Source organism: Sminthopsis crassicaudata, chromosome 4, assembly GCF_048593235.1.
Source record: "Sminthopsis crassicaudata isolate SCR6 chromosome 4, ASM4859323v1, whole genome shotgun sequence".
Lineage (NCBI taxonomy): Eukaryota > Metazoa > Chordata > Mammalia > Dasyuromorphia > Dasyuridae > Sminthopsis > Sminthopsis crassicaudata.
This window is the reverse complement of record NC_133620.1, coordinates 307398457-307416833: the sequence shown is the minus strand read 5'-3', so window position 1 is coordinate 307416833 and position 18377 is coordinate 307398457. Positions and strand designations below refer to the sequence as shown.

General features: G+C 37.4%; 1 protein-coding gene across 1 annotated transcript; it reads left to right on the top strand.

Annotated features, from left to right (window-relative positions):
- Positions 1-1831: 1831 nt before the first annotated feature.
- Positions 1832-17518, top strand: LOC141541015 (zinc finger protein with KRAB and SCAN domains 4-like). The gene is made up of 6 exons (XM_074265057.1): positions 1832-1983; positions 3221-3708; positions 4000-4150; positions 4927-5009; positions 5969-6095; positions 16638-17518. The coding sequence occupies exons 2-6, from the start codon at positions 3286-3288 to the stop codon at positions 17399-17401; spliced, it is 1548 nt and encodes a 515-aa protein (XP_074121158.1). The 5' UTR covers positions 1832-1983; positions 3221-3285; the 3' UTR covers positions 17402-17518.
- Positions 17519-18377: the final 859 nt, after the last annotated feature.

Genomic DNA, 18377 nt, shown 5'->3' with positions numbered 1-18377 from the left:
CTATTCTCTGCCATGCTAACCATGATGAAGAGAATTTCCTCTACTCAAGCTAAGTACTTGGATATTCTTGTTGAATGTCTTTTCTATTTTATGACTAAGCAAATATCCATTTGCTAACTATTGAATGACCTATGAGTGCCTTTTTTAGTTCCAATATTGACCCTGAACTAGTAGAATACAGGGCTGAATTGGGGTTGCCCCTAACTGTAATGTTTTGTTGCAGATCTTACAAAAATCTTTTATTAAATACCCTTTCTTTGAACTACTTGGCTTCTAGGTGACTAGAAAAAAGGAAACAAAGGTAATGAGACAATCATTTTCAGATTGAACTCACCAAAAATCTTTAGAGTAGTTATTCAAGGAATCACACATGTGAAAATACCCTAGATATCATACTTATAATCTCATTTCTTTCTGATTTTTCCATTTACCTTTCTTAGTCTCCAAAGCCTTTCGTTATCATATTCCTATTTACCCTAGTCTTTTTTTTCCCACCAATCTGGACATTATTACCCTATCCTGGGGGCAGCTTGAGGAGTGGAAGGTCGTTGCACCTGGAATCAGGAAGACTTTAATCTGGCCTCAGATATTTACTAGCTGTGTGAGCCTGGACAAATTACTCAACTGTTTTCCTCCTCAGTTTCTTCATTTGTAAGATGAGTTGGACAAGGGAATGGCAAACCAATCCAATATCTTTGCTAAGAAAACCCCTCAAAAATTCATTTAGAATTAGACACAGATGAAAATAACTAAACAAACCCTCTATCTTCCTTTTCATTTTATAAATTTACTAGATTCTTTACTATCTCCCTTTAATCGAAACTTCCTTCTTTGCTTTTCTCTGCTCTGTTCCATTCCTGCTACTCTCCATGACCACCCAGCCACATTATCACTGGATAATCCTAAATTTCAGGTAGTTCTATCCTCACCCTTACTAAGAACTCTGGCCATAACATTTTCTCCTGCCATGTTACAGTTATTTCTTCTTCTTAGCTTGGTATCCTACAGAACTCACTTCATCAAGCCATTATACAGATTATCTAAAAATCAGAGGAACAAAGGATGAGAAGAGAGCTCAGAGACGTCTAGTCCAACTCCCTATTTTGTATTTGAGGCAACTGAGGCATAAAAGTATTGTAACTCTTCCACAGATATACAAATAGTAAAAATATCAGAGGTAGGATTTGAAAAGTCCTCTAATTCCAAAGGAGGTTCCAAAAACTATAAGGAGCAAAAAAATTATCTGTCCATGCCCTCAAGTACTGTAGTAAATCTGCTTCATTTCATCATCCTTTGGAACACCAGTGGACAGATGATCTATTTATTGTTTTAGCTAGTTACTGGGAATTTGCATGACTGGAACTGAGTCCTCAATAAAAAAAAACCCTATCTTCCCCCTCAGTTTTTGTCATTTTAAGAATAAGGTATCTAAAATTCCCATCTCATAATCTACCACTTTATGATGGGATATTCTAGTAGAAATGTTTAACAACCTCTAGGGGAAAAAACGCAGGGAGGGCAATGTTTTCATTTAAACCTGCATTATTAATACATTTCTCTCCATAATTTTTTACATCCGGAACACTCTCCATAACAATAAATCAAGTCCTAAGTGTTTGCCCATTCAAATAATAGGTCAAAATTCTCACATTGAAAATTTAACAATTGGCTCTCTTTAGCAAAGGGGACACACTACTCAATCAGGGACATTTTTCCAGATTATACATTATAGAGTGCCACCGAGGCACTGTCAGGCAGTAAGTCCTCACGGGTTAATTCTGAGGTCAAGAATGAGAGAAAATCACCAAGACCCGGGTGCTAGCGTGGCCCGGAAGTGCCTGTGGTTCCCTCGCTTCAGCTCCGCTGAGCCCGCTCCGGGAGTTCCGCTTGGGGGTTTCTCGGTTCTTGCCCGCGAGTACTTCCAGCAGTCTTCTTTCTTCCTTCATCTTTCACGGCTGTTAGGATCTACCTGAGGCTCCTTAGGTGAGTGGGGTGAGGAGGGAGATACACTCGGGGAATTCCGGGCTAGCACTGGGTCGCTTCCCTTAGTCACAACCAGCCCCAGGCAATGCGTGGAGATTCGCTGGAGGACCTAACAGAGATCTCTAGAGGGAAGAGGAAAGAAAAACCGCAGACTCTGGGGATAGGAAGGAATTCTGTCGTCACACGGAGGCGCTTGATGGGAGGGGTCACCCCCTCCTCCTTCGAGCTCCAGTGCCTTGTTGCAGCGGCGCCTCCTACGCCTTGGGCTCAGCTTCGGCCCCAGGACACTTTCCGTGGGGTGGTGACTCCGAACTTGGTGGATGGAGACCTGGTTGAAAGGAATCTATCTTCCCGCATCAGTGGAGGAGCCGAAGGAAACTTGTGGGGCTTGGCTGGGGCCCTGCGTCCCGAAGCAGGTGCACTTTTTGTGTCGGCAGGAGCCACTTCGTGGGGCCTCAGAGCCTTGTAGCCTGAGAAACGAGAACTGTTTTCCCGTTAACGTTTCTGTTAGCTTTTCTCTTGCTCTGGACAAATGTTTCTCCCGTATTTTTCTTCAATCGTTTTCCTGGGGTTGCGTTATAAATAGAAACTGGTCAATGAGATATAGAGCCTTTTGTCATATCGCCTTTTGGTTCTAAACTCTTCATAAAAAGTTCTTACTGGCATATGTTTATTCATCTTGTACTAGGGAAAAAGATTTAAATTACTACTCATAATTTAGGGCGTATATAAAATATTAGAACTTCCTAAAGCAGTGTGTCTAGTTTAGTTATATACATTTCAAAGTCTACCTTTTATTGATGCTGAAGGCAGCTCTTTTCAAAAACTCTTCTTTTGATTTATTCCTGGCCTTAAGCATATAAAGTTATGCTGCTCCTGCTTTCTGGTTCATAATTCCTATTTGTTGACTTTCTCCTCTATCCTTATTCCAAACTTAACATCTATTAAAAACAACTTTTAGATTCATACCAGACATCACATATACAACTGGTACATTACAACAGCCTTTCTCAGTTTCCAGCTTTACTATGCTTTTTTTCTTATCAACATAACCATAACAAAGGTGCCATCGTTCAATGATTCCTCCTCCAGTCTGTATCATATTCCTTGTTGTCCTTTTCAACTGTAATGCAACTTTCAGGGATTCCTTATTGCTGATCTACCCTCTAAGAACATGTATATAAAGTAGCTTTTAGCTGACTTTTTCATGACTCTATAATAATTTCTCATCCTTCAGGAATTTCCTGAAAAATCAAAAATCCCAGCTGGAGTGAGTCCCCTAATGAACTATTCCAATTCAGAATGGCAACAGGATCACAGGGTGCTACAGCCTTGGACAATCAAACTCCTAAAAAACAGTTAGGACTTCTGGTAGTGAAGATGGAAGAAGAGGAGGAACACAGCTATGTGCGGAAACCTAATCTGCACAGAAGCAATTCCTCTAACTGGGAGATGTCTAGGCATCGATTCAGGAATTTTTGCTACCAAGATACTCCTGGGCCCCGGGAGGCCCTGAGTCAGCTCAGAGAGCTTTGCTGTCTATGGCTGAGGCCAGAAAGTTGTACAAAAGAACAGATCCTGGAAATGCTAGTGCTGGAACAATTCCTGAGTATCCTACCTGAGGAGCTCCAGTCTTGGGTCCTGAACCATCAACCAGAGACTGGAGAGGAGGCAGTGCGCCTGTTGGAAGATTTGGAAAAAGAGTTTGATGAATCAGGACAGCAGTAAAAGGAAGAATTACTATACTGGTTTATACTAATCTAGTTATATTAACCTTCTGGGAGAATAAGTCAGTTAAAGGGGTAATCTCCAAGCCTGAAAGGCTTGGATATTACTTTAATGATTGAGAAAAACTTGTTTTATTTATTTTTGTATTAAAGTTATAATTAATTGTGTACTTGAGGCTCTCTCCTCCTGTTTCATTTTATGCCAGTGCTGTTTTTTTCTTAGGTGTTATTTCTAGGTCTCACAGTGATTCTCTCAGAAGCAAAAATGTACCTAATTGCTTGCCTCCAGGTCCCAGCCAGTATACAGGCAAAGGAAGGGCTCTGGAATAAAATGACGACTCTGAGCTCAGCCCAGGAATCCCAGTGGAGTATACAGCTCCAGCCTCTAGAGACCAAACTTAAATGTGAATCTCAAGAACTCCACTCCTTCCAAGAAAGAGGTGAGTGTTAGGATCCTCTGAGATCTTCAAAAACTGAAAAGAAGTCCCCTTTTGATTGAGATATTCTTATGAAGAGTAATAGAGACAACAATTACAAATACAACTTTTTAAACTCATTGTCAATTACTCTGAGTATCTTTCAGAGATGTACTGCTGAGATTGTAGTAATATTTTTAAAAAGTATTCTTTTATAAGTCTCAATAATAGTACTAAAAACAGTCAGATTTTCTTTTAGTTCTAAGTGTGCAATTTAACTACCATGAATTTAATCTAATTCTCCTCTTATGCTCAGTGTAGAAATCACTGGATGTCTTTTCCATGTAGTAGTAGAAACACTCTTTCCTCCTCCCATAGGTGAAGAGACTTCTTGAGAAATGAACATTCTAGGATATTTCTTTTCTAAGGCATTGATGGTGTGATCTTATTATTGCAAGTAATCATTATTATTTGCTACTGCATGTCTGTGATTATGTGGCAGCTTCTTGGAAGCATCTTCCTTTTTTTTTCTCCGATTTCCTTCCACACTCTTCTTAAGACCACTTCTAGAAAGCACCATACACAAGGGATATAATGTGAATAAAGTAAATTAAATTATATGTATTTGTTTTAGGCCTTAAGAATGACAAGAATAAAAGTCGGACTTTTGGGGATATATTCTACAATTTGAACATACCATATGGATGTAGATATTTAATATATATAAAGATTCCTCTTTCCAAAATGAAAGGAGGCCACATGGCAGACCTGTTCTCAATCAAGACTCCTTTTTTTCATAGCCCTCCAAGTTCCTGCCTGCTTCCCCAAAGAGAGCTATAAAGACCTAGAAACAGCAGTTGTGCTTCCTACTCCAAGGCTTCAGGTGAGCTATAATCCCACATGTCTTCACAGAGCCCCCATAGCTATTGCCTGATATGAGCTTGTCTTCTCCCTTTATTCTAGAATCTGTTCAATAAACTTCTTTGACCCTGATATAAGACCCATTCATATTTAATCTATAGATGACCAAATTTCGTAATCATCTTTCTTAAACTTTAAACCAAATGCTGCTGCCTACATAGGTTTTTTTTTTTTTTCTTTTAATTTATATCTAAACTAGCCTTAGGCTACTAGGTCATAGAAAGCCAGGAGTCAGAAAGAGATATCTTTCCAAATTCAAGTGTGGCCTCAGATACTTAGTAGCTTGTGTGAACCCTGGGCAAGTCATTGAACCCTGTTTTATCTCAGTTTTCAGTTAAAATGATCTGGAAAAGAAAATGGCAAACTACCCCAAGAAAACTCCAAATAGGCTCATGAAAAGTCAGAATTGATTGAAAATGATTGAACAATACTAGTTTTTTTAAATATTCAGTTGATATTTATCTTTTATATATTCTTTAAATTCTGCATTGCAGAAGAGGTTATTTTCCCTTTTGTCCATATCTCTACCCTTATCTGTATACTTAATCAAAAGATTAAGTATCTTCCCTGGACTGTTACTAATTCTATGACATTTTTTTCTGTTAAATTCTTTACTTAGATCTGTTTCTGGTTTTTTTTTTTTAATCTAGTTTTCTTTGTCCTACTTGATATCTCTAGTTTTTATGAATGCAGTACTTTGTTTTTCTAAGTCATCTGCAATATATTATCTCGATAAAAATGCTTGCTCTAGATATTTACGGTTTGTGATGTGATTATGTCATACTCCCTTCCCTTCTAAATACTGCTTTTTGATAAAATACTTAGACCATTATTTCTAAGTTCTTTTTTCCTTTATAGCATTCTCAATAGATCTCAGCAATGAAACAATAGAAACTGATTGAGGATTTCCTTATGTTTCAGGGGTTGCTGAAGATGGAGGATAAAGTTTTGTCTCTAACCTCAGATGAATGGAGGCATCTGGAGCCATCTGAAATGAACCTCTACAGAAGTAACAGTCAGGAGAATTATGGGGACATGATTTCCTTGGGTAATAACTTATGAAGAATTAGTCTTTATTTAAACTTTATTAATTGCCTTGCATCATTATTAGAAGCAATGGGACCTTTTATCAAATAAATTATGAATCTAACTGCCACAGAAGGACTTTGAGACAATTTAAAGCATAAAATTTTAGAGCTATTAAAAAATCTTAAAAATAATTTAAACTAAATGCATAAAGGTTAAATGTTTTACTCATACTCATTTAGTGGCAGAGCTATAATTAGAATCCAAGTCTTCTGAATCTGGTCCAGAAATTTTTTGCCACTGTTTCATTTTTATAGAAACTGACAGGTTCCTTATGTTAATAATAACTTTTACAAATCTTCTTATGTGGGTGAATTCCATCATTGTGGTTCTTTTTCTTTTTCTTTTTTCTTTTTAATTATTGTAATAGCTTTTTATTTGCAAGATATATGCATGGGTAATTTTTCAGCATTGACCCTTGTAAAACCTTCTGTTCCAACTTTTCCCCTTCTTACCCCCTACTTCCTCCCCCAGATGATAGGTATATCAATACATGCTAAATATTTTAAAGTATATGTTAAATACAATATACATATACATATCCATACAGTTATTTTGCTGCACAAGAAAAATTGGACTTTGAAATAAGGTTAAATTAACCTGAGAAGGAAATCAAAAAATGCAAGTGGGCAAAAACAGGGATTGGAAATGCTATGTAATAGTTCATACTCATTTCCCAGCGTTCTTTTCCTGGGTGTAACTGGTTCTATTAATTATTGAACAAATGGAACTGATTTGGTTTATGTCATTGTTGAAGAGAGCCAGGTCCATAAGAATTGATCATCATGTAGTATTGTTGTTGAAGTATATTAAGATCTCCTGGTCCTGATCATTTGACTTTCCATCAGTTATGTAAATCTCTCCAGGCCTTTCTGAAATCCTCCTGCTGGTCATTTCTTATAGAAAAATAATATTCTATAACATTCATATACTATAGTTTATCCATCCATTGTCCAGTTGATGGGAAGCCACTCAGTTTCTAGCCACTACAAAGAAGGCTGCCACAAACATTTTTGCACATACAAATCCCTTTCCCTTCTTTAAGATCTTTTTGGGATATAAGCCTAGTAGTAACACTGCTGGATCAAGGGATATGCACAGTTTGATAATTTTTTGAACATAGTTCCAAATTGCTCTCCAGAATGGCTGGATGTATTCACAATTCCACCAACAATGTATCAGTAATCCAGTTTTCCCACATTCCCTCCAACATTCAGTATTATCTTTTCCTGTCATCCTAGCCAATCTGAGGGATGTGTAGTGATATTCTTAATTTGCATTTCTCTGATTAATAATGACTTGGAGAATCTTTTCATATAGCTAGAAATAGTTTAAATTTCTTTATCTGAAAATTGTCTGTTCATATCCTTTGACCATTTATTAATTTGAGAATGGCTTGATTTCTTATAAATTAGAGTCAATTCTCTATATATTTTGGAGATGAAACCTTTATCAGAACCGTTAGCTGTAAAAATGTTTTCCCAGTTTATTGTTTCCCTTCTAATCTTGTCTGCATTAGTTTTGTTTGTACAAAAGCTTTTCAATTTTATATAATCAAAATTTTCTATTTTGTGATCAATAATGATCCCTAGTTCTTCTTTGGTTGCAAATTCCTTTGTCCTCCACAGGTCTGAGAGGTAAACTATCCTATGTCCTTCTAATTTATTTATAATCTCATTCTTTATGTCTAGATCATGAATCCATTTTGATCTTATCTTGGTGTATGGTATTAAGTGTGTGTCAATGCCTAGTTTCTGCCATACTAATTTCCAATTTTCCCAGCAGTTTTTCTCAAACAGTGAATTCTTATCCCCAAAGCTGGGGTCTTTGGGTTTGTCAAACACTAGATTATTAAAGTTATTCGCTATTTTGTCCTGTGAACCTAACCTATTCCTCTGATCAAGCAGTCTATTTCTTAGCCAATACCAAATGGTTTTGGTGACTGCTGCTTTATAATATAGTTTTAGATCAGGGATACCTAGACCACCTTCATTTGATTTTTTTTTTTCCATTGGTTCCCTTGAAAGTCTTGATCTTTTGTCCTTCCAGATAAATTTTTTTTTTCTAGGTCATTAAAATAGTTTTTTGGGAGTCTGATTGGTATAACACTAAATAAATAGATTAGTTTATGTAGTGTGCTGTTGTCTCCAGAAGCTGCCGGATCGCTCTCTGGGAAGAGATCTGCTGTGTCTACTCAAATCTCTCAGACAGATTCTTCTTCCTGTAACAAACCGTTGTCTCCAGGCAGTTGCTGTTAACTCTTGTCCAGAGAAGTGACTTCCCTTCCTACAGAGAGCAGCGTCAAGCCAGATGTAGTGCAGAGTCTTCTCCTTGAATCCTGGCTCTGAATCTCCTCCAGCTCTTATCCTTCTCCAGGCAGACTGACTTTCCAGGCCCACTGTTGTCTCTTTTATCCTCCCAGAGAATGGGCGTGGGATAATGCAAGGGCTTCTGGGAAGAACCACTTCAGCCAATGAGCTTGCTCCTTCTATCAAGTCAACCTGAGTTCTCACCTTGTAATTGTCCAGACAACCTGAATTCTCACCTTGTCACTGTCCAGACAACCTGAGTTCTCACCTAGTAATCCTAACAAGTTTAGGTAGTATTGTCATCTTTATTATATTCGTTCAACCTATCTAAGTGCACTTAATATTTTTCCAATTGGTTAGATCTGACTTTATTTGTGTGGAAAGTGTTTTGTAGTTTTGCTCATATAGTTTCTGTTTTTCCCTTGGCAGATAGATTCCCAAATATTTTATACTATTGGCAGTTACTTTAAATGGAATTTCTCTATAACTGTTGGACTTTGTTAGTGATATATAAGAATACTGATAATTTATATAGGTTTATTTTGTATCCTGAAAGTTTGCTAAAGTTGTGGATTATTTCTAATAGCTTTTTAGTAGAATCTCTGGGGTTCTCTAAGTATACCATCATATCATCTGCAAAGAGTGAAAATTTGGTTTCCTCATTACCTACTCTTAATTTCTCTAATCTCTTTCTCAACTCTTATTGCCAAAGCTAGCATTTCTAATAGAAAATTGAAAGTAATGGTGATAGTGGGTAAGCTTGTTTCACTCCTGATCTTATTGGGAATGGTTCCAGTTTATCCCTATTACATATGATGCTTACTGATGGTTTTAAATAGATGCTACTGATTATTTTAAGGAAAAGTCTGTTTATTTCTATCCTCTCAAGTGTTTTTATTAGGAATGGATGTTGGACTTTATCAAGTGCTTTTTTTTTTTGCATCTATTGAGATGATCATATGGTTTTTTGTTAATTTAGTTATTGATATATTCAATTATGCTAATAGTTTTCCCAATATTGAACCAGCCCTGCATTTTGGTATAAATCCTCCTTGGTCATGGTGTATTATCCTGGAGATGATTTTCTGTAATTTTTTGCTAATATTTTATTTAAGATTTTTGCATCAATATTCATTAGGGAAATTGGTCTATAATTTTCTTTCTCTGTTTTCAACCTACTTGGTTTAGGTATCAGTACCATGTCTGTGTCATAAAAGGAATTTGGTAGGACTCCTTCAATCCCTATTTTTTCAAATAGTTTATATAATATTGGAGTTAATTGTTTTTTAAATGTTTTGTAGAATTCACATGTAAATCCATCTGGTCCTGTAGATTTTTTCTTAGGGACTTAATAGCTTGTTCTATTTCTGGGACTATTTAATCAATTTACTTTTTCCTCTGTTAATCTGGGCAAGCTATATTTTTAAAGGTAAATACCCAATGAAATTATCCATTTCATTCAAGTTATCAAATAAATGTATCCATAAAGTTGGGCAAAGTAACTCCTATTTGTTGCTCTAATTTCCTCTTCATCAGTGGAAAGTTCCCCCATTTCATTCATAAATCATTTGATTTTCCTCTTTCCTTTTTCTAATCAAAGTTACCAAGGGTTTATCTATATTTGTTGGTTTTTTATAGAACCAGTTTTTAGTTTTTCATTAATTCAATAGTTTTTTTTTTTTTTTTACTTTCAATCTTATTAATCTCTTCTTTTAAATTTAGAATTTCAAGTTTAATGTTTGGGGTGTTTTAATTTGCTCTTTTTCGAGCTTCTGTAAGTTGTAAGCCCAATTCATTGACCTTCTCTTCTCTATTTTATGCAAGTAGGCCTCTAGAGATATAAAATTTCCCTTTATTACCACTTTGGCTGCACACATTTTGGTATGTCATTGTCTCATTATTGTCATTTTCTTGGGTGAAAATAATGTCTGTGTCATTTTTCTCTTTAAGCCAATTCTGATGAAAGTAAGATACACACTATATTCATTCCCCTCCCTTCTTTCCCTCAGATATATTAGATTTCTTTTGCCTCTTCATGAGATGTAGTAACCCCACTTTATTCTTTTTCTGTACAATTTCCTTTCTACCTCTAGCTTCTTTTTTATATTATAACAGTAAAACCAAGTTATACGTGTATTCTTTATGTATTGTCATAACAGAAGTATAGTTCCCAAGCTTTCTTTTTACCTTTTTATGTTTCTCTTGAGTCCTACATTTGGAGGTCAAACTTTTTGTTTAGTTCCGTTTTTTTCATCAGAAATAGGTGGAATTTTTTATTGAATGTCCATCTTTTTCCCTGGAAAAAAATGCTCATTTTAACTGAATAAGTTATTCTTGGCTGCATACTAAGTTTCTTAGCCTTTCAGAATATCAGATTCCAAGCCCTTCGGTCCTTTAATGTGGATGCTGGTAGATCCTGAGTAATCCTTATTGTGGCTCCTCGGTATTTGAATTATTTTTTTCTAGCTGCATATAGTATTTTTCTCTTGGTCTGATAATTCTGGAATTTAGCCACGATATTTCTTGGAGTTTTGATTTTGGGATCTCTTTCAGTAGGTGATCAATGAATTCTCTTATTGCCTATTTTACCCTGTTTTTATAACATCTGGACAGTTCTCTTTGAGGATTTCCTGAAAATTAGTGTCTAGGCCCTTTTTTTTTCATCATAATTTTCAGAAAGTCCAATAATACTCAGATTATCTCTCCTAGGTCTATTTTCCAGGTCTGTTGTTTTCACAAGTAGAAATTTGTAACGTGCTCTCTTGGCAGTTACAATTACTAGTCTGTCCTAGACCCACCAGAGTACCTTTGACCACTGTCCTCTGCAGTGTGAGCTCTACCCGGCTCGCCTCCTCTGAGGCCTTCAAAGGTCTCTGGCCACAATCTCTTGAATCTATAGCTTAATAACCGGTAGCGCACTCAAGAACAACCACGTGTAATCTTAAAAGCCTTTATTATACCTACTCACATAATGCCTTAACTGATGCCCTGACTTGTTGGTTCCCTAGTGAACACCTGGTCAGAAGACCCATGTGTTCACTACCAAAACCCTTACCTCTTTCGGCTACCCATCTTGGCTTGGCCACCCAGGCTGGTGAGCCAGGGTGAACAGCAGGAGGTTAAAGAGGGCAGTTGCTGCCTGCAGTGGGCTTATATAGGGCCTGTGAGGTCACACACACAGCCAATCAGCGAGAGAGTCACCCATTACGAAGCTATCTCAATATGGCCAGGATCCCGCCCAAGGGCAGTCCTAATATCCACAGAAATTATTTCTGGGCCTCAATCCCGATGCACTGTGTCCGCCCATTTAAAGGGCCCTTACAATTCCCTTTCTCTTGTTTTGCGGGAACCGCACATCTCACCAAGCTAAACTTTTAGCACCAGCTATAGTTCACTTGATCCATGAGATGACAGTGTTATGCCCAAGGAGGAACAAAGCAGCAGATTAGTAAACAGAAGTATGACAATGAGAATCAGGCTCAACAGTGGCCCAAGTGTTCAACCCATTCATCAAAGTCATACTCGAGATAATAAGCCAAAGAGATTGGATGCCAATGAGGTAGGATGTCAACACTGAGGTGGGAAGTCAACAAGGTAAAACATCACAATTCTAGTTAACAAATATCAGTAGGTAGGTTGTCACAATTCTAGTTACATTTATCACAGTTCTAGACCAATTCTAGTTTCTTACAATTTTCTGTTGCACTTTTCACACTCCTAGAACAATTCTAGCTTATCACAATTCTCAATTGCACTTGTCACAATCCTAGAACAATTCTAGTTTATCACAATTCTCAATTGCACTTTTCACAATTCTAGAACAATTCTAGCTTATCACAATTCTCTATTGCACTTTTCACAATCCTAGAACAATTCTAGTTTATCACAATTCTCTATTGCACTTTTCACAATCCTAGAGCAATTCTAGCTTATCACAATTCTCTATTGCACTTTTCACAATTCTAGAACAATTCTAGTTTCACAGGTGCACATAAGCAGTCATGTCCAGTAACATTGTCTCAATAACAATGGCAGGTGGGTGTGTTGGTTTTTCACCCACTAATTTAAAAGCATAGTCCTTCAATAGAAAGCATAGGGCAAAGCCTCTTCCCAGGCCACCATATGGCAAGTAGCCACGGGAGAAGCAAGCAGGCCCATTGTCCATTTACAGTCTTTATATTGCGTATCACCCAAAACAGTCCATTTCAGCTGCAACACTGGAACTGTGTCTGCTGTCACGGTCAGGAGGGACATTGCTGCCATCAGCGTCTGAAGGGCTGCTGACATCTGGCTGGTCCCTCTGGGCTGTTGTCTGGTCCTTCTCTTGGATCCCCAGGTTACAAATGTCTCTGGTGGGGATGAACTCTGCTGCTGGATCTGCACCTAGGAAGGAATGTCCCCGGGGCCCAATTTGGGCCTTTCCAAATGCCATCCAGGCCTTTCCACATCACAGTGGAAACAAAGTTGTTGTCAAAAAGATTAACAAGTCAGACAAAAGTCAGTCTGTCACTTAGCTGCACTTTCTGTGTATGCCCGAAGTGCATTGCTAAGGTAAAATGCAAAGAATTTAAAAATGTAAAACCAAAATAATTTAAAAGTGTAAAACCGAAATAGATTAAAAAGATAAAACCAAAATAACTTTAAAATGTAAAATCAAAATAATTTGAAGATGTAAAATCAAAAATGTTTTAAAATGTAAAATCAAAATTTAAAAATTGTAAGCAATCACATATCCCAAAATTCCCTTCTCTTGTTTAGAAGAGAAGATCTTGGGGATAGTCTGTGCAGTAATGACTTTATGAAAAAAGAACACTCGGCTATATCCCTGAATTCTTTTGCCTAAAAATCAAAGTTTGAGTTTCTGATACCGAATTGTACTCCAGGAGTGTGAATCAATAAATCTGGTATTACTTTTCCTCCTGGGTCAAAGATCACACACTGTCTATTTATTCTAGTGATTAAAACAGCAATTTTCCAACCCATTCTAAACATAAACACTGTTTTATAAGTACCCGTAGGGGGTTGGGAAATCAAGCTCACCTGTGGAAGTGGAAAATCCACGAGGTAAGAAAAGAGGAGTTTCAACTCTCCAAAGACGATCCTAGCAGTTTTACAAGTATAAAACTCCACTCTCTCTAACTGCAAGGTCTTATCCCTGTAAGGTTTCTTAGAAATTAACTGAACTGTATTTTTAAAACTTTTCTGATTATACTCAATACCCCACAATTCCTTTTTGCCTTGGGGCATAAAGCCTACTCCTGTCCTTTGAAATGAAGACACAGGAGTTTTGAATGGATTAATGGGCAGTGCTGATGGTATTATCACCCTTCCTTTTCCTCCTCCCCCTTCTCCCTTGGCCCAAGAAGGTGAGGCAGAGGGAAGAAGAATTGGAAAATTCCCCAAAAGCTGATTTAAAATCCAACCTGAGCTTTGCACATAAAAAGAACTAAACTTCTCAATGGAATAGTAATCAATAGATTCCTTAAAACAACAATGCAGGAGGTAAACCAACAAAACGCTAAGAAGAATTTCTACAACTGAAGTCCATGTGGTTCCTTTATTTCCTTCCTTAGTTTCAGCCACTGGTTTGAACTCTTCCTGTTCTATCTGTAGTAACCTAGCTTTTTCTTCTTTCTCTATCTCAATCTGTAGTTTAACCTGCAATTCCAGCAACTCTTGCTGTGGCATTTTGTACTCTATACTGTCATACATACGCATTAGCTCTTGGTTGCTCCCTCTCCGAGCTATATTTAATGGGTGTGGGGATAGCCTTCTGGGAGCTTGATTACAAGCTTCCTGCTGTTCTTCAGTGGTGATCTTTGTTAAAAGATCTTCCATCTGGCTCTTTAACCTCTTGATATAAGCATTATGTTCAGCTGTGTCCTTGAGTCTGATCCCAGAGTTACCTGGGTCCATATTGCTTCTCTGTTTTCCCTCTTAAGTGGCGTTTCTACCGGATCTTTCAGAATCTTAATTCTGAATATTAAATATTTTCAAAACCTGATAATTCCTGATGCGTCCACGTTGAGCGCCATTTGTAACGTGCTCTCTTGGCAGTTACAATTACTAGTCTGTCCTAGACCCACCAGAGTACCTTTGACCACTGTCCTCTGCAGTGTGAGCTCTACCCGGCTCGCCTCCTCTGAGGCCTTCAAAGGTCTCTGGCCACAATCTCTTGAATCTATAGCTTAATAACCGGTAGCGCACTCAAGAACAACCACGTGTAATCTTAAAAGCCTTTATTATACCTACTCACATAATGCCTTAACTGATGCCCTGACTTGTTGGTTCCCTAGTGAACACCTGGTCAGAAGACCCATGTGTTCACTACCAAAACCCTTACCTCTTTCGGCTACCCATCTTGGCTTGGCCACCCAGGCTGGTGAGCCAGGGTGAACAGCAGGAGGTTAAAGAGGGCAGTTGCTGCCTGCAGTGGGCTTATATAGGGCCTGTGAGGTCACACACACAGCCAATCAGCGAGAGAGTCACCCATTACGAAGCTATCTCAATATGGCCAGGATCCCGCCCAAGGGCAGTCCTAATATCCACAGAAATTATTTCTGGGCCTCAATCCCGATGCACTGTGTCCGCCCATTTAAAGGGCCCTTACAGAAATTTAACTTTTTTTTTCAATTTTTTCATTTTTTATGTTTTGCTCGACTGATTCTTCTTGTCTCCTCGAGTCATTCATTTCCATTTGTTCCAGTCTGATTTTTAATGAATTATTTTCTTCATTTACTTTTTAAATTTCTTTTTGTAATTGTCCAATTGAGTTTTTAAATGAGTTTTGTTCTGTGGAATTTTTTTTCATTTTGCCAATTTTATTTTTTAGAGAGCTATTTTCTTTTTCCAATTCACTAATTCTGTTTTTCAGGGAGTTGATTTCTTTATCCACTGTATCTTTTAATGAGTAGGATGACTTATCCAGACTTTCTTGGCAAGCTTCCCTTTCCTTTCCCCATTTTTCTTCTAGCTCTCTTGTAAGAGCCTTTTTAATTTCTTTTATGAGAGCCTTGTGTGATGGGGACCAAATCATATTCTCCTTTGGGGTTTCATTTAAAGACAATCTGTTTTTACTCTCCTCAGGGTTTGAAATATGCTCTCTGTCAGTACAGAAGCTATCTATAGTTAGAGCTCACTTTCACTTTTTACTCATTTTGACAAAAAAGAAACAAAGAAAACAAAACAACAACAAAAAAAGCAAGTGTAGTCTACTTTTGGGGCAGTATGGTATTATCAAGCTTCCTCTACAGACAACAGGAAGTAGCAGTGAAGCAGCAGTGAGATAGCATTGATTGCACTGTGTCTGCACAGCAGTTGTGCTCTGAGAGCATGCTGGGTCACTCTGGGTGCTAGGTAAGTGTCACCAGGTCCCGAGAGACTCTAGCTTTTGGGCTTGTAGTCTTTACCCCCTGTGTTTATTGTTTCTCTGTTGATCTACTGGCTTGCTGCCAGGGCAAAGTAGCTCACACCGTGGTAGTGTTCTCCCTGCAAAATTTCCGCTGGCTGAGGCTATACTACGCCCTCCTCCAGTCTGTTCAGCATTAGCTGCCTTGTGCAGCTAATTAACTGCCTGCCTAGGTCTGCCCCTAGTCTAATTGTCCCTGTCCATGAGCAAAACCAGATCTTTTTTGGTGAGTTTTGAGGATATCTTCTGTTGGTAATGTATTGTACTCCCAATATTTATGGTATTTTTCAATCAAGCATTAATTCTGAGGCTGTTTCATGAAAGAAGTAGTCTGAGGGCAAGGAAAAACTTAGATAGATGTATGTGTCCTCTCTGCCATCTTGGCTCTGTCCCATACCTAAGTTTCTTATTTAGTATTCTAATTTTCACATCATCAGCCTCAAGATGGAATGATATAGAAAGATAAGTGTGTATTCTTTATTCTTCAATTTCCCACAGATTTTTTTTTTTTTATTAAAGTAGGTCATATTTATTTTACATCTCCCGACCATAGCTTAGACTTACAAAACAACTTTGTCACAAGGCTCTGAGGTATAAGGATTGAATAGTATGCATTTTATTATCCTCATTTTACATGTGAAGGAGCTTGAGGCTTAGGAAGGGGAAAACAGAAATCAAGTGGCAAAGATGTTATGCAAACTGAATTTAAGATCAAGATTCTTGCCACTAAAGGACATTGCCTTTGGCATATCACATTAACATTTAATGACATTATTTATTGTTTCAGATGGTGAACTAAGTATGGATATCACAAAATCGATTCAAAAAGAAGAACTTCTTGAAGAATTTCACCCATTTTGCCACCTTAGTGGAGAAGTTCCCAAGGGTCTAGAGGGTGGAGAGTCTGGTGAACAAGAAAACAGGTTAGAAAAAAAGCAGAGAAACTCTACTGGAAGAAGACAGTATAAATGTGGTGAATGTGGGAAGTGTTTTGCTCAAAGTTCAGGTTTGAGTAAGCACAGAAGAATTCACACTGGAGAAAAACCTTATGAATGTGTTGCATGTGGGAAAGCCTTCATTGGGAGTTCAGCCCTTGTTATACACCAGAGAATCCACACTGGAGAAAAACCTTATGAGTGTGAAGAATGTGGAAAAGCCTTCAGTCACAGCTCAGATTTAATTAAACATCAGAGAATCCACACAGGGGAGAAACCCTATGAATGTGATAACTGTGGGAAAACTTTCAGTCAGAGCTGCAGCCTTCTTGAGCATCACCGAATCCATACCGGGGAGAAACCATATCAATGTAGTAAGTGTGGAAAAGCTTTCAGGCGGAGTTCACATCTTCTCAGACATCAGAGAATCCACATTGGTAATAGATTTTTTCATAGTCCTGAGCATAGGGAAGCCTATGAAGGTAAGGAGGTAGAAACACAATGGGGAAATATTGAAGGACAAGAACTATATAAATGTGTGGCATGTGAGAAAAATTTTACTGGAACCACAAGTTTTGTGGAACATCAGAGAATCCATGCAGGGGAAAAACCTTAGTGTAATGAGTGTGGAAGAGCTTTTAATCAGAATTTTTACCTTATTAAACATCAAAGAAACCACAATAGACAAAAGTCTTTATCAATGTAACTAGTTTAATAAATACTAGCGTTAAAAGTATTTTGAAATGCCACCTCAGAGTATCTATAATTATAGAATCAGAATTCAAAGGAACTCAGAGACCACATACTTGAACAAGAATCTCTTTTGTAAAATACCTGTAAAAATGGTCATCCAGATTTTGATTAAAGATTTTAACCGACTACCTCCTGAATCCACTTTTGCATAGTTCTTGATTATCAGAAAATTTTCCATTTCACTAAAGCTAATATCCACTTCTTTGTAACTTCAACTCATGCCTATACTTGAAGACCAAATAGAACAAGTCTTTTTCCCCTTTTCCATGAAAAAACTTCAAATACTTAGAGAAATATATCTTCTCAGGGCTAAACCCCTAGTTCCTTCAAATGACCCTCATGAAATGATTTTCATCTTGGTTGTTCTCCTCTTGACACTCTAGCTTATCAATGTCTTTCCTAAAAAATGCTGCCCATGACTGATCACAATATGTCAGATGTGATATAACTAAGACAGTAGGATCACCTACTCTCTGGACTCTTATGTCTTTTTAAATTTAGCCTAAGTGTATGTTAACTTTTATTACATTGTCTTGTTGAACTTGAAATTTGTCATATCTTCCATATTTTTTAATATGAATTAGCGATGCCTTCCCCATCTTATACTTGTGAAAGAGATTTTTGAACACAAGTGTAAGACTTTACATTTACTCCGTCTCATTAGAATTGGCCAAATATAGAATCTATCAAAATTTGTTAGGATCCTAATTCTTCCATTGATGTTTTAGCAATGCATACCATCTTTGTTTTATCTGTTAATCTGATTAAATCTAGAAGAGAAATTAGAGGTCATTTATAAAGGAAAAAATCGACTCAGAGATGTTAAAGTTCTAAATCAC

Bases quoted from the DNA above. Each gene is read 5' to 3' on its own strand.
- LOC141541015 (XM_074265057.1), top strand. From the start codon at position 3,286: ATGGCAACAGGATCACAGGGTGCTACAGCCTTGGACAATCAAACTCCT. The intron at 3,709-3,999 runs TAAAAGGAAGAA...GCTTGCCTCCAG, and splicing joins TTGATGAATCAGGACAGCAG to GTCCCAGCCAGTATACAGGC. The intron at 5,010-5,968 runs GTGAGCTATAAT...CTTATGTTTCAG, and splicing joins TTCCTACTCCAAGGCTTCAG to GGGTTGCTGAAGATGGAGGA.